This window comes from Lissotriton helveticus, chromosome 2_1, assembly GCF_964261635.1.
Source record: "Lissotriton helveticus chromosome 2_1, aLisHel1.1, whole genome shotgun sequence".
NCBI lineage: Eukaryota > Metazoa > Chordata > Amphibia > Caudata > Salamandridae > Lissotriton > Lissotriton helveticus.
This window is the reverse complement of record NC_136059.1, coordinates 459042165-459059556: the sequence shown is the minus strand read 5'-3', so window position 1 is coordinate 459059556 and position 17392 is coordinate 459042165. Positions and strand designations below refer to the sequence as shown.

The 17392-nt window shown below is 47.7% G+C and overlaps 1 protein-coding gene across 2 annotated transcripts in view; it reads right to left on the bottom strand.

Moving 5' to 3' along the window:
* Positions 1-17392, bottom strand: part of IL31RA (interleukin 31 receptor A) — a 1277572-nt gene that overhangs the window by 582527 nt on the left and 677653 nt on the right. For both annotated transcript variants that reach the window (XM_078675103.1, XM_078675104.1), the window contains exon 6: positions 8789-8940. In XM_078675103.1, coding sequence (XP_078531229.1) covers positions 8789-8940 — 152 coding nt within the window. The remainder of the gene's footprint in view (positions 1-8788; positions 8941-17392) is intronic.

Genomic DNA, 17392 nt, shown 5'->3' with positions numbered 1-17392 from the left:
GTATCGAAGGCCATCGTAGCATCCAAAGAAGCCAAGATGGCCGGTTCATGGAGTGACGCCACCCTCGCGAGAACACCGTGCAAGCGCCGCAGGTTAAGCGCAGTGTTACGATGCGGGATAAAACCGGACTGATCCGGATGGACCAGGTCGCTGATAACATTCGTCAGGCGGTTAGCTAATACCTTAGCCAGAATTTTCGGTTCAGCGTTTAGAAGCGAGATCGGTCTATAAGAAGAACAGCGATCCCGTGGCTTCCCTTCCTTGTGGATCACTACGATAGTAGCAAGACGCTGGTCACGTGTAAGGGAGCCAGAGTCGCGGGACTCTAGAAACATATCACGAAGATATGGAGCCAGTTTGTCTGGGCACAGTTTATACAGTTCAATGGGCAGACCATTAGGGCCCAAGGCCTTGCCAGAGCGGATTTAACGAATGGCAGTAGCCACCTCATCAGCCGACAGCACCGCGTCCATCAGGTCTCTATCAGCCGCAGACAGGCAGGGCAAAGTAATATCGCGGAGCAACAAATGAGAGTCAGCCTCTGGTCTGTCAGAGACCGGAGCATACACGGTTCAGAAGTGTTCCGCAAAGCATTCAACAATCGCAGCCGGGTCAGTCACGCACACTCCATCAAGGTTCTCAATCACAGGAACTACACGACTCGCCCTTTCTTTCTTGTCCAGCCACGCAATCAATTTACCCGCCTTATCCCCAATATCATACAGTCTGCCCTGCTGTTCCCTGCCCATGACTTTCGCAGCATCAGTAACCAGGGCCTTATAATCTAATTGTTTGAGGCTGAGGGAATGAAGTTTGGCACGGGACACTCCGCACTCCAAGTCACTCTCCAGTGCGGTTATCTCCGCCTCCAGACGGACCACCTCTTCATGCTTACTTTTCTTGGCGGTGGCGATTAAAGATAAGGCCTGCCCACGTATCACAGTCTTAAACGCCTCCCACAACGATACAGAAGATGACACAGATCCCACATTTTCTACAAAATAATGATCAAGGGATTTCACCAATTCGGAACGGGTCTTGGGATTGCGAAGAAACCAGGCGTTTATAGGTGCGACCCGTCCCTCATTACTCATGGTAGTATCCATGCTAAGCCAGACTGGAGAGTGGTCGGATATGCCCCGGGCGAGGTGCCTCACCTCCCCAACGGAGGAGGACAGCGCCGCCGGCAACAGAATATAGTTGAGTCTGGACAGACTGCCATCGGCACCAGAGTGAAAGGTGTATTGCGCCTGATTCGGGTGCAGCAACCTCCAACAGTCCACCAGACCAAGTGTCTCCAGGAACCCACTTAACCAGGACGGCAACTTGGGGAGATCCCTGGGGGGGTAGCGATCTATGTCACTGGAGACAACCGAATTGAAGTCTCCGCCTATCACCAGAAGGCCCTCAGGGAGCCCCAGTACTACACGCCCAAGATCAGCAAAAGTCGAGGTCTGTAGACCCAGTGGAACATAGACAGTGACAAGTGAGACCGACCTCCCCTCCCATCTACCAGTGAGAGCGGCATAACGCCCCCTATCGTCAAGAAGCACAGCATCAATTGCCAAGGGGTGGGAGGACCTGACGAGGATGCCCACACCCCTAGAACCAGAGGTGAAGCCAGAATGTGCCACCAGACGATACCCTCGCCGATTCATGGCATGGCACGTGTTCCCAACCAGATGCGTTTCCTGCAACAACACAATATCGGGGGAGAGGCGCCGCAGTAGCTGCAACACTACACCCCATTTTATCCTATCCCCCAACCCATTGACATTTCAACACATTAGTTTCAACCCACTAACCCCCATCCCAAAAAGATGTGCAGAGTCCACCCCACAACGAACACAAAGACCTAGTCAAGCAGAAATACGATACGTTGCCTTGAAAGAAACCCACTAACACCCAAGAACCCCCCACCATCCCCCAACGAGAACCCGTTACAACGCCCCCCACCCTGCACCCCTGCGTTAGACTCAAGAGCCACCCCAACTTGCAGTGTGCCTGTTGCCCCATCATTAAACTAGTCTACGAAAAGAAACCCCTGAGGAGGAAAGAGTCCCACTCCCCCGCCAACCCCGGGTACATAGCAATAGGACACAGTGATAGAAGAAATATCGAACCCAGCCGAATAGTACGTCAATGTTCAGAAATCAGGAAACATAATGTCACTCTTGTTCCGATACGCCGCCCCCGGCTCCACCCGGATGCCCAGTTGAGTCAGTCTGTTTGGGGAGGGTATCCAGCCAGTCACTAACTCCGTCAGGACAATCAAAGAAGAAAGTCCGGTCTTCATATTCGACACGCAGCCTGGTTGGAAAGAGCATTGCGTATTTCAGACCCAAGTCTCTCAGCCTTCATTTCACTCCCTGAAACCCCATCCTTTGTCTCTGAACAAGCTGCGTGAAGTCCGGGTAGAGACTCACCGTCGTGTTCTCAAATTTGACGGGGCCACTTACTCGCGAGGCCTGTAGGATGGTGTCTCTATCCCTAAAATTGAAGATCCTGGGGATGATAGGTCTCGGCGTGGCACCCGACTTCGGCTTTCCGCCCGGCACTCGATGGGCACGCTCCACAGCAAAGAATTTACTCAGGCCTGTGAGGGCCAGGTGATTCAAGACGATGTCCTCCACAAGAAGATCAGTTGCCGAGGCACCAGAGGTTTCAGGGACCCCGACAAGGCGTATGTTGTTGCGCCGGGCCCTATTTTCAAAATCCTCCAGGCGATGGACCATGAGATCGTTGGAGGAGCGCAAGCGTCCAACTTCCGTCTGCAGATCAGAGACATCGGTCGTGAGGCTAGAAGTCTTCAGGTCCAGAGACTTGACCCTTTCATTGGTCTTCGACAAATCAGCTCTGATCAAAGTAACATCAACTGCTACAGTGTCTATTTTGAGAGCGAGAGCCTCATATTGCTGACCAATGGAAGTCTGCATGTTGGCAATGGCGTCCATGACGTCCTGCAAGGTCAAGTCGGCCAACGTAGTCGGATCGTCAGTGGGTCCCTCAAAAGCTCGACTGGCACCACCGGGTGACCTCTTGGGTTGGGTATAGCGATCCATGATGTTGGTTTGAATCGGTCCCCCGCGTAGAGGCGTTTTAGTCTTCTGCTTCTCATTGTCAGGCCTGGTGGTCATGTTGAATGGGGAGCCCAGAGGGGGCCCGCGAGACCTGTTGAAAATGGCCGCTCACCCCCAGACCACTGCAAATAACGAAGGTGGGCTGAAAGGGCAGAAGCAGCAGCTCAGCCCAACACCCAAACCCTCAGAACAGTTGGCGTATAGTCAGGTAGCAAAGTTAGGCTGGAACCCGATGGAGGAGCGAGGCAATCACGCAGTCAGAGAAGGCAGCGGTCCAGAAACGAAACCGAAAGTCAACTCAGGGCAACAGGGGAAACCCATCAGGCCGCTGTTGTTCAATTACTCCCCGGCGTCTTGGTGTGCCATCTCCCGGTGTTGCCGTGGGGCGGGCCTCCAAAACTCCGGTCGGCGTATCTGCGGGTTCCGAAGTCCAAATGAAATTTTTAAAACAGCTTAGGTATCAGCTGAGGTTCATCTGCAAGAACCCGCGGTCAAAGTCAGGATATCTTTCAGGATATATGCGGAGGGCAGCGAGGGACTCGGGAGCCCTGTGCTTACGCGGCCATCCTGGATGCGCGCGTAGCTCCTCCCCTCCATAAACATTCTTGACACGTTTCTTTTTATAAATACTATGAAAAAAACAGTTTTATGAAATGAATGCTCACAATCTGATGTGAGCATTGCACATTATTTTACCTGGAAGGGCCACACCCCTGGGCCCTGCCATGGCTATATAGTGTTATATATGCTTGCATATATACAATGTTTTAGCAAGATGGTGGAACAATGTATTTTGTTCACTGTCCTTATACTGCTAATTACTTTTAACTGCTTCAGTCTATTGATCATTGCAGCACATATATTATGTGTATAAAAAATGGTTAGTAATAACAATGCATTCTTAAAACTGAATTTTTTCGTTTTTTCAGAATATTTTGGGGAAGAAACTATTTACAAACCTGATGAAGGTGGTATAATCATTTGATCCAGCGAAACGCGTCGCATGATATAAGGAGGATTGTGTTTTACAATGCTTAGAAAATAATTCTGACGTCTTTGCTGAATTTAATTTTCTGTTCAAACCTTCTTTTTTATGAAATAGGAATTGTATGTTTTCCTTAAATTTATGCTCTTCCCTGGTATTTTAATTGGTGTCTATTTGTGTTTTAATTTTGCATTGTATAATAAATTGTTCAGGACTTTTCATGATTTCGTTTTTGTCTTGCCTCATAAGTATAGCTTCATGTTAATGTTATGTGTTTTTATTACTTGTTGAATACTGTGTCACTTAAAAAAAAGGTGTCCCAAAGGGATTTTCTGCTTGACCTAATAGTCATTTTGGTCCCCCATCCCTTTGGTTGCGGGGTCCCTCTCTCTTTTATTAGAGCACATATATTATATACAAGAATCACAATGGTTCAATAAATATTGAAAAACGTCCCTTTGTGTAATCCTTGTATGTTCCTCTGAGAGAAAGCACGAGTGACTCAGCAAAAGGGTTTTAGATCTGTTACAAGATTCCTGAGGGAGTCAGGGTTGTCATGATCTATGGTTGCCGGAACCATTTGCTATCTGACTAGGTTTAGGAGTGCTCATGGTGGCATTATGAGCCAACTGATCTATAAGACAACGTGTTCTGTGGGGATGCACGGAATCAGTCTGCTTTATGGTTGTGATAAACCAAATAAAGTAAATTTTTGACTGACTGACTGACAGTCTGGCACCATCCCAACGTTTATGTTGTCTAACAAATGTGCAGTCCCTACTGGAAAGTGGAAAGTGCACAATATGGCACTGCCAACATTAGTGGATTGGGTTCTTATTCTCTATTTGCCTGAGTAATTCTCTTGTACATTCTCAGAGACTCATACTTACCTCCTAAGCAGAGACTGCTGTGGTCGAATGGTACGATCCTCCTCAGCTGAGTACGTAAATCCTATGTATGTAATCTACAAAGGATTAATTCCCATTCTGTTACCCTCTCTGAAATCCATGTATAATAATGTCTGGAGACGAAAGGGCTCCTGTACTTAACATTGCTGAGAACTGCAGACATGCAGTTATTCAGACACTAATACAACATGGTCTCACTCTTGAAGGTGGGGAAGTTACCTTCGTAATTGAGGCACACAAGTATATAGGACATAGATATTCTCTTCCTGGCTGCAGACACCACAACAAGTTTTTTTCACATCTGCAAACAGGATAAAATACCTGGAAATTATACACCATACGAAGACATAAAAATACCAGTAAACTACAAAGAACATTGACATTGGTTTAATGGTGCCCTACCACACACAACAGAAAACGTTATACTCGATCCCCTTAGCAACGAGGGCGTGACATGGCCAGCCTTAGCCGGATACACACTGCATCCTAATGTTGACAATGTATCAACAGCACATGTGACAACACTGTTCAAAGATTTAATAACAACATACAGATGCTTAACAGTTTGTTACGCAAACACTAACACTTAACCCTGCATGGACCGGTCATGCTGCACAGCCACATTTGTCAGCCCAAAAACACTAAATGCCGTCATAGGCAAAGTTCCTGTCAGATGGGAGGAGATTCTGTTCTGGATTGCACATAAAACAAGGCAGCTTTAGACGCGGTTTCCGCATATGGGCCTACAAGAAAAACATAGAATACTCACTATTTGCTTGGGGATGGCCCCCCTGTGGGAGACTGCACAACTTGGGGTACAGTCTTTGCTGGAGTATATAACAGAACAAACGGCACCCCTTCATTGGCTGTTTTGCCAGAAATGCTGAAACAGATCCAGAATACTGGTATTAAGACTCTGCTAACCAGTGCTAAAGGGCTTGTGGTGTCTCCTCTAAACATGGTAATATTGACTTATCCCCAGTTGGCACACTTAATTTATTTATGAGTACCTATTAAAGTGGCACTTCATATACCAAGGGCGTGTAAATTAAATGCTACTAGTGGGCCCACAGCACTGGTTGTGCCACCGTCTTATGTAGCCCTTTCAAAATCCCAGGCCTCCCATTCAGATCCTGCATGTGCAGTTTAAAGTAGCGTTTGATCTGGCAAAATAAACCTTTTGCCAGGCTCAAACCTTCTGTTTTAATACATACAAGACACACCTAGGGTAGGCCCTGGACAGCCCAGAGGGCAGGGTGCAATGTATTTAAAAATCAGGACCGGTACTTTTAAGTTTTACATGTGCTGGTAGTGAAAATGTTTTAAAATAGTTTTTCACCACTGCAAGGCCTATATCTCCCATAGGATAACATTGGAATTACATTGGAACCAACAGAGGCCACTGACAGCTCTCATTGTCAAGAGCCAGGGTCGTGGCCATCCACTGCCGGGTGGAGATTCCAATCTGGGTCTTTGGGCAGGCCTCACTTCCAGCCTTGAGGATGGCAAGGAGTCCCCCACTTGCTCTTAAGGTTCCTCTGTTCTCATACGTTTCTCAGAGTGGGGAGAAACATCACCAGGTGATAGGCTCCCCACTTCCACTCTCCGTTCCGCCATATTAGAGGTGGGATCCTGAGACTGGCATCTCAGTCTATGGTCTGTACAATGTGGCTGAACAGGCGTCTGGCAGGTCAGTACTTCCAGGGGTGACCCCATGGGCCAGCTTTACCAGTTTGTCAAATGATGTGCTGTGCTTTGTGAGGAGAGAGAATGAGAGCACCATATTTGCAGCAATATGGTACTCTCCTCCCCCTTCCCTAACGTCAGTGGAGAAATGTGCGACCATGCGCCATGGACACACCTTTGCACCTTACTCTCCATCTTGACCTCCGTACTCTCAGTTTTGGAATGGTACCCCCAGAAACCTGTGCTATTATTGCAACTAGTACATAAGAAAAAAATTACCTATGCCTAAAGATTGTCTACCTAAGAATTAGGGTTTTGGGAAGCGCCCTTTTTTAATAAAAACTCAAACCCTTCTCCCCCTTTTTTGTCACAAACAGTCTGTTCGTGAGAAAGACTAACCCAGCCCTGATGAGAGTGCGGTAATTGATTTAACCGGCACTCGAAACGCGTCGGCAGACAAAGGAACTCAACTCTTTGGTTAAATATTGCAAATACACCCCCTTATGTCCCTGATATTTCAGAGGAATTAATTTATCCTAAATATAAGGGTGTTAGTTGTCTAATTTATCATTTTGTATGACAACTTTGTATTTCATATTGTGTATATATTGATTGTTCTTTGTGACATTTCATTCGTTTGTATTGATGTTTGATTGTTAGGAGTTTATTTGTAATTGTATGTCAAAACACATTTTCACTTTGTTCATTTTCACTGTGTAAGTACTAATGTGGTATTTCGATATTAAATTAAAAAAAATAATGAAATAAAAGGCAGAAATTACTGCTAAGGTAAACGTATTAGTTTGCGTTCATCTTACTTCATATGAATAAGTGTTGTGAAGTCACTAGAGGCATAGGTAATTTTTTTCTTATGTAGTATAACTGGCCCTACCTACCCTCTAATTCTTTGGGCCAAACCCCTCCTTTTTGACATTATTGCAACTAGAGCGTCTACCCAACCCAGATCATCTATTATTGTTGGTAGTACATTCTCCAGGATGCAGTCAATGGGAATCTGGGAGCTGACAATGACCCTCCTCTGGCCCACTCCCCTGCCCCATTCCTGGGAGACCAAGGCAATTAGGCAGACAATGTCCTGCCCATGTGCTGGGTCACCCTGCATACTTCTCCTGGCGGACACTGCTCTGAGGAAATCAGTCTTTTCACGTCCATGGTCTGACTGGCACAAGTATCTCTTACAGTAGTGACAGGAATGCCATTCACTGTGATTTGGTGGAACTGACGACCTCCACTCTGAGGAATCACCAAATGTTCCATTTGGGTAAAAATTCAACTCGAAAATGTAATTTCGTGTTGGTTTCCAGCCGCTCACCTTCAAATACTGCTTCTGCATCGGATTTCTAGTTTTGTACTTAAAAATTACAAAATTACCCATACTGTCTGTTTGTTGTAAAAAATCTACTTGAAATGTTTGTTGATTTCCAATGTTAAAGAAACTTTGGCTCACATTCAAAATACTATTGCTTGTATAGTAGTAATTTGTAGTTTTACACTCAAAAATACCCCAAATGGTCCAATCTGTTACAACATCTACTTGAAATGCCACTAGCCTTCATAGATCACCCAAACTGTACACCTTGAATGAAAATTTCTCCTCGAAATTACGCAATATGGCATAATCTCTGTAATTTTGCTAAAATCTTGTTACGTGAAATTACTATCATTTTGCATAATCCTACTTAACATAATACTTCATTAATTTATTTGGGATTTTCTATAAAGCACTTTGTCTTTCTTTTCAATTACTCCTTGTGTTGGCATATGAAATATCAATCATATCCCATGAATAGTGAAACCGGAAGTGCTGTGATGTGAGACTAAAAAGTGAATTGTTCCAAATAGCCTCTTTGACAATTATAATAACTATAATCTTACATTGATTGTTTATGGAAAGAGACGGGTCATGTGAATATTGTCATGAGTTTACAGTTAACAAAATAACCTGAATGATTTGACAGTACAAAGTATTACCTGATTATTTCAAGAAGTTGCAATTGAGGAGTACACAATTTAGTTTTGTAATAGGTGCATAACAAAATACCATTAGGAGGTCACTTAACTACATGATCTCATATCATAAAGTACAACAAACCTCAATCTTTGCTTACCGATTCATTGCTGTTTGCACTTCTGTATCTCAGAACACACTTTACAGGAAGGCCATTTGGTGCTAGTAGAGGCCTCTTCCAGAGTACTTCAAGCATTTGCTTCAAGCCTGGCATTGGTTTCACTGACACTATCTCAGGCGCTGCAGTTTTGGCTAAAACACAAACAATAAAATGAGTGATGCCTATACAGTTACTCCGTGGTACGGTGCTCTATACAAATATATCTTTCTTCAGAATACTTTGATTTTCAAAAGAAAGTATTTTGATATAAAACTCTGCTCGGTCATGTTTAAAATGTACAATTCCTTCTCCTAATTTAGTAAATTCCGGACAAACTTATGCTTAGGTTTTTTGTCATATCTGCTCCCAAATACTAACATCAGAGCACCCTAAAATTAAACATATATTGCATTTAATGCATGACCCATGCGTTACCATTTTAGATTTATTATGCAATCGTTGTAGTTGTCGCAAGAATTCCTCAGGTACCATTGTCAGACCCCGTTTGGAGTAGGGGGGCAGAGTAGATAGGGGCTGTTGAGGGTGGTTGCCACTGATGTCTTGGGCCTGTCCTGCTATGCCTCTGCAAACTGAGGCAAGTACACCCCCTCCACACTTAACTAGCAGTGTAACGGGGAGAGCAGTCACAGGCTTTTCAAAAAGGTAGCCTGGGGTGCTAGAGCTCAGCATTCAACATTCAACCAACAGACACAATATAACTCCAGTATCCAGACCTGTACTTGGCTTTTCAAGGAAAGACAGCACTTTGATAAAAACAGATGTAAACAATTCTAAAAGTCATACAAGTCAGTGTCTCTCGGTGCAATTCTTCCTGAAGCCACTACACCCTCCATTCACCTTCTGCTACTTTGCTAGCTTTGGGTTCGCCCCTTATGGAAACAGGAGATGGCATGAATCCAGCATAGATGCAGCCTACAGACTCGTAGTCAAATGCACACTCATGCCGAAATGTATCAAGCATTTGCATTGTCTTTGCGTTGGGTAAGGCGATGGAAGAAAAATGTAAAGGCTTCTGTATTATTTACAAGACACGCAAGGGGAGATTTGCGCTGCCTTGTCTGGCTGGTAATGAAATGTTGCTTTGTTAAGCAATGCATTACATTACATTCCAACTTGGGAGGCATTCCAATGGGTGGATCATAGGCGGTCCCAAGCATTCAACCAGGCAATTTGGCCCGTTACCCTATTTACTAAAGATAGTAAACCTGGGATTGAGTAATACTGTAACCCATCTCTGTTACAGTTCCTCGTTGGCTCCACAGAGAGGTTTTGGATAGTCCATCTATTCTGAACACAGATCCAACTTCATTTCACAGGTCATCCGACAACGTTCACTGGAGCATAGCCTGGTGCAGATGTCCTCGTATAATATCTTGGGGGAGATGCAGCCAGTGGCAGCTGGTAGGGAACAGTGTTGGGGGAAGGTGGGGGTAGAAAAATATTCTGTCATTATATATGACAGTGTAGCCTAACCTCCTTCCCCTTCTATAGAAGGCAAACGATTATATATTAGAATATCTCTAGGTGTTCACAGCAGACCCCGTACCTCAGTCTACAGATGGAAGATCGACATCACAGGTGCTGTCAGGCTACCCTCTCTGGAAAGATCCCTCTCCAAGTGTGTGTGTTACTTATCAGTGTATACCTATATGACCAAAGTACATGTTCCTAAAAAACAGCTGCATCTGGATGTTTTGTCTAGGTGCTAGGGCCTGACCAGAACAGAATATTAAGGGGCATTGTTGTTTGACCTCGACTGCAATGTTCAGACTAAATCCCAGGAAAGAACAGAACACAAAACAACAGCATGTTCTATGTGAAAGTTGCAGTGTGGCACAAAGCAAAATAAGTTTGTGTAGCAACCGGCTCATGCTAACATAGGGAAAATGGCAATGGCTGCATTGACCACGTGCCAGAACAATCTTATCAAGGAGTGAACAAACGGTGGTCCATGGTTCGATTGCCTTTTGACAACCAATAAAACTTACACACTCAAAATGACAGCAGCTGGGACGCTAGAGGGCACCAGGTAAGATGGCTGCACATTAGTGCTGCTCTGCCCGACCACTATCCGCGCCAATAAAATGCATCACATACCTAAAAAGGGTCGCTCTGCACGGCAAAACACCGTACCTCGGGCTGGGGGTCCGCTGACACTTGGGGGCCTCTGTAGTGGCTGCTATTGGCAAAGATTGGACCACCCTGGCAGCAAACCACATGGCGGCCGCCAGCATCAGGGACTGAGCCGGCCCGCTGGCTGGAGTGCGGAGAGCCGGAGACAAGTAGCCGCAGCTGAGCAAAGTTGCATGGTGAGCTGTCAAACGGAGGCTGCAGCGGCCGATCGACCATGACAACTGGACACCAGCAGGAGGTGTGCGTGCCTGGCTGTGGGCCTCTGCGAAATTACTTCTGGCGACGGGGCTCTGAGACTGCCCGCGCTGCTTGACCCGTGCCTCTGCTGCATCAGCGGGGGGCCGGCAGGCCCTGTGGAGGGATTCTGTGACTGGGGGCAACATTGCAGGGACTGAGCGGCGGGGCCCCACTGCTCTGACTATCTGGAGGGCTGGCATCCCACACATTGTTTATTTATCGACCCTGATGACTGGAGGGAGGCTGGTTGGAGCTCCGTGGATGCTGGGCCCCCGGAAAGGCCGGATTGTCACCCTGGAGGTTGCCGGTGCTTGCAGCTGGTGGTGGTGAGTGAGGGTGAGGGTGCGGCTTTGCTTAGGCCTGTGGCTGCGGCGGCGGGTGTGGGCCTAGGCGCTGGGCCATGCGCTGCAAGGAGGCGCCGAGTCATCTGTACACTGGCACAAATACCCGCATTACTCCCGTTCTGCGACAGGCACGCAGCGGTCAGCGGGGTCATGGGGCCTGCGTGCACAAGGTGGTGTGGCTGAAATACTGGAGCTCCTCTCTCGTGGACACACTGGTCATCCTTCAGGTGGTGGATCTGTGCACCCAACTGCTGACACTTGAGACACTGGCACTATTGAGCACCACTAGCGCGGAGGTATTCACCATACTACAGAATGGCACTTATAGCCCTATACTGGCTCAAGCACCCTGTGTGATTGCTGCATAGAACTTAAATGACACGTTGCCACTTGCTTGCGCGAACGTATTAATAGCACGGGCCCAAGAACTTCGCACAAGTCTCATGCCGCAACACAGACTGCTGCTTTCAAGTCTTGCCCAGCCTACTAGGTAACATGGGGAAAACAGACAGGTCACAACCCGCCTCACATTTGAGGTGAGCAAAACTACCAAAACGCAGCAAAAAGCAGCCTCTGACTCGGAGGCGGACTATCAGGGCGATGCCCCTCCACACTGGAGACAACGCTGAATGCCATGCAGAAGAGTCTTCAGGCTATAGACGGGTACATGTTGGCAATTAATCACAGACTTGTCCATATGTCCTCCGGCTGGAAAAGCAGAACGCGAGAATGGGGGAGATAGAGCTGAGGGTCTCCACTAATTAGGATGGCCTCAGTGTGGTCGCGGACAAGGCCAACAGCATGGAAAAGGTACTGGCGCTTATACAAGCAAAAAATGAAGATTTGGAGGCTCGGTCCTATCGCAATAACATTAGAATTACGGGCCTACCAGAGTCCACAAATACAGGCAGGATGGAGACCTTCATCGAGGCACTGATCAAGGATATCTTTGGACCTGAGAACTTGTCCGCAATGTTTATAGTCGAGCAAGCCCACCGCTACCTGGTGGCGAGGCCAATACCGGGTGCCCCACCTCGCCCTATAATTGCTCGGCTATTAAACTACAGGGACCGGGACGCTATGTTGAGACTCCCCAGGGACAAGGGTACCATCAGCCACTATGAGAATTAGCTGTCTTTCTTCCCTGAGTTTACCGTCGCGGTACAGGCAGCATGGCAGGAGTTTGGTGCTGTGAAGAAACTCCTGCAGTCCAAGGACATTCCTTACGCCATGCTGTACCCTGGCCGCTTATGGATTGGACAAGAGGGAAAATTCAATATTTTCACTACACACCAAGGCAGGGATGGAGCACGTGAAAAAGCAGAAGAGACGGCGCAGTGAGATCCTGGCTGAATCAGATGAGGAGGAGCAGTACCGAACTGAGTAGTGATGTACTATGTCGATGTTAGCACCCTGCATCATGGGTCACACCTTGACGAAAAGTTTGATTATTACTCCCTACCATATTAGCCCATCTGGCCCTGGGTTTATGCTAGATGTCATATAACTTTGTTCAGAGGGTCATCACGATGGCGTGGACTGATTGGCCCTGAGGGTTATGTTACAACATGCTCCACATGTGTCATGTTATTCCGCAAGTAGGTGACTGCTAGTGGAGTGGCGATAGCCTGTATTTCTTGGTTTCCTATCCCACACGCGGGGGGCACGAACTTATGAACAGTCCTTTACGACACCCCACAGCAGATTAACTACTGTGATGCTGCTCCCCTGGAGGTACAGGTTCTTGATACGAAATTTCTCCAGTCTGAGGGTTGTTTTATGCCATGCTGTATTCCGCCCACCTATGTATAGGCCAGGTGGGAGAGTCAAAAATCTTCTCCACCCCCATGGCGGAGATGGAGCACACTGAGTAAGTGAAACGAGGCCCAATTTGATCATGATGAGGAGGAACAGTGATTGGTACCGTGGTGGTAGATTGGGCTTCTGTCTGATGCCCTATATGCTAGTTTATGGGCTGTTCTCACTATGCAGCAAACATTTAATGCTCTTTCCTATAGGCCTGCTGCAGGGACACTGATCCCCACAAGCTGTTTGCATTTGATACACTCTGTATTTTTTTGTCATATCAGTTCTCATTTAGCACCGGTATATAGTCCTGATCAGCCACCTCCTACCAATGGGAGGCAAGTAACTCTCTGGAGTTCCCCACATGGGAGTACCCCACTTGTTTCAAGCAGTCATATCTTATTGTTGGGGTTTGTGTGCTCTGGGGAGGGATGGCCTCGGCATGTTGGGGCCGCTGAAGTGGGTTGGGGGTCAGGAGGGGGAATGAGGGGGAAGGTTGGATGGCACTTTTGACTGGCAAGGTTGTTGAACCCTGGCGGCACATTACGGTAACTTGACATTACACTGTTCTAACTATATCCTTACCGCAGGACATAGGTGGTAATGTAAAATTCCTTACATGGAATGTGCGTGGTTTGAATAGCCCCAAGAAAATTTGCTCTGTTCTAGCCCATCTGGACAGGTTAGGTGTCCAGGTAGCATTTCTACAAGAGATGCATCTTACATCACGCACTGATAATAATATAGGCACGAGCTGGGCGGGGGTCCCTATTGCATCTTCATACTCTTCATACTCCAGCGAAGTGCTCATATTAATCAAGTAAGGGGTCCCCTTCACTATACTAGGCTTGGAAATTGACGATCAAGGCACACTCGCGCTGGTGCATGGCAGGCTTGGCGTTGTGGAAGTGTTGCTGGTGAATGTGTATGGACCGAATGTTGATGACCACTCCTTTTTTGCGGATGTGTGGCGCTGTATTTCCAGCTTCCTTCATGTCGTGATTCTTTGGGGTGTGACTTTAATACTTGTCTAGATGTATAGGTGGACAGGTTGGGTGGTGGAGTCCCCCGACATAGACTCGTGACGGATGCACTGCTAGGTCTATTAGAGGCCCGGGAACATACACGACGTGTGGCGGCTGCGATATCCTGGGGCACAGGAGAGCACCTTTGTATCTACAGTCCATGGTACCTTGTCCCGCTTGGACTATTGGCTTGCGTCCGAGGTCGTCTGCACGTGGGTTACTGACGTTCGGCACTTGGCAAAAACATTATCAGATCACTCTCCGGTATTATTCGAACTGCGCATCCCTGAGTGTGAAAGGCCCCTGTTCATGTGGAGGCTGCAGCAATCTTCATTGTCTGATCTGTTATTCAAGAGTGATGTGGGAGAGGCGATTCACAATTTTTTTTAGGAAAATGAGGGCACTGTAGATAGCGCAGGCTTGCTTTGGGAAGCGTTTAAAGTCACAATACGTGGCGTGTGTATTGGTGCGCGGGCTGGGGTCTTGAAGCACCTCAGTCGCAGAATAGATCGACTAGCGGTGGAAATATCCACTCTGGAACGTGACTACGACAGACAACCGGTTCCAGAAAAGCTGGCTGTGATACGGGAACTGGGAACTGGTCACCGAGCACAATGACACCGTGGACCAGGAAATGGCCCATAGGTCGCGTCGTAGCACGGCGCGCTATTACGGAGAAAGGGGAAGGCGCACTATACCACACCGGAGATAAGAAGCAAGGTGGTGCTGGCCTATTACTCTGGACTTATGGCAGGTGACCTCATGCTCAGGCAGCAGATATTAACTCCTATCTTGATGCTATCGCGCTTGGCTGGCTATCGTTAAACCAGCGTGAATACCTCACGCAGCTATGTGATGTCAATGACGTCAAACTAGCCATCATGTCACTCCCAACATGTAAAGCTGCGGGCCTTGATGGGCTCCTGAGAGGGTTTTACAAGGCCTATGCAGAAGATCTAGCCCCTAGACTACGAGATGTCTTTGCGGAGGCATATGACTTGGGTACATACCCGCCCACTCTTAGGGAGGCCCTTATAGTGATGCTTTTAAAACCGGACAAGGCGGCCAATGCCTGTGACTCCTAGAGGCCGCTCTCCATGATTAACATTGGTGCCAAAATCTTGGTGAAAATGATTGCTAGTAGGCTCCAGCCCTTAGTTCCTAATCTGGTACTGCACGACAAGTCGGGGTTTGTCCCTGCTAGATCAACCATGCACAACCTTCCGCACTGTGTTTGCTACCCTGCACTACTTTGATTCGGACTTCCAGGCTGTGGCGGTCCTACTTGATGCCCGCGAAGGCATTTGATTCCCTGCAATGGGAATATATGTTTACTGTCCTATTGCGCATGGGTCTGCCACCCTTTTTCCTTAAGTGGGTTCACCTGTTATACTCTGAGCCATGGGCCCAAATACGCGTGAATGGCTGGGTGACGCCTTCCTGATCTACAGCGGCATGCAACAGGGCTGCCTTCTGTCGCCAATCCTTTTCGCGCTCGCACTTGAGCTACTGACCTGTACATTGCGTCAGAGGCATGCTCAGACAGCGCTGCGGTTCCGTCAACGTCCGTTGGTGGACTCGTTGTATGCGGATGACATGTTGTTATATGTCCGATTGCCAGCCACATATTTATCTGAATTGCCTCAAGAGTACATAAAGTTTGAAAGGTACTCGGGCCTTGGTATCAACTGGGCAAAATCGAAGGCGTTCCCATTGACGGCTGGTACACGTGAGGTGGATTGGGACTTCCCCCTGGCGTGGTCTACTGACCCGGTTCGGTACCTAGGTGTATGACTGCATCGAGACCCAGAAATGGTAATGGCCATGAATTATGGCCGCGCCATCACTAAAATCACTGATCGGGTGGCACGGTGGGCCGCACTGCTGCTTTCTTCAGCCGATCGAATAGCAGTCGTCAAGATGACGATCCTGCCAAAGCTTCTCTATTTGTTTATTAATATTCCGATTCGCCTCAACCTTGCACTTTTTAACACACTTCGATCAGCCTTGCTCTCCTTTGTAGGGGGCGGTAGGAAACCCCGCTGCAGTTGGGAAGTGCTGGTATAGCCGTTTGAGAGAGGAGGATTCGAAGCCCCTGACCTGCGGCTTTACTATTTGTGCGCTCAGGCACAGGTTGTGCATTTTTGGTTTTATCCACAGCGGTTTCAGCCGCATCTAGTGTTAGAGATAGACTCAATCCTCCCTGTGCCGCTGGTAGCGGCGACGTTGATGGGCGGACACGGAGGACCGTGGACGGAGATCAATCCGGTACTTTGCACTGCGTGGGCCTGGCAGGCCCTGGCTGAGTGGGCACAGCTGAGCTACCTTTATGCCTCGAAGCACCCGATTGCGACACACCCAAACATCTCTGCCGCCCAGGAGCAGGCAGCGCTGCGCACACTGGCAGGTGTAGGAATTGTAAAATTAGCTGACCTGTATAGATACGGCCAGTTCATATCTCTTAACACTATACAGGAGGGGCAGGGTCCGGCTCTGATGTTAGGATTCACTTATGTGTGTATGAGACAGGCTGTCTGTGCAGTATATCCTGCTTATCTAGCTGAACCGAAAACTTTCCTGGCACTACAGGCATTGCTAGCCAGCGACTCACGAAGTAGCTTTATTACCAGACTATATAATGCTTCTTAGAGGGAGCGAGACCCACTAGACAATCCCTCCTATAATAAATGGAACACAGCGCTAGGGGACACCCTTTTCCTGGATGCGTGGACATTTTGCTGCAACGTAACAGGACGCCTGACTGCAAACTTTAACCTCTGCATCATACACTTCAAATATTTACAACAGATCTATTATAACCCCGTTCAGCTGCGCAGATTCGGGCTGTGGGACAGTGCTAATTGCGTGCAGTGTGGGCAGGAGGAAGGAGATTTCTTGTATCTTGCATGGAGCTGTGCTGGTATTCAGGCCTTCTGGGTTAAGATTGTGAATGTGCTCATGGAGGTGGTGCTGGAGTCTGTGCAGTGTACGCCTAATGTCTGCATTTTGGGGTGAGTGAAAAATCTCAAGCCATGCAA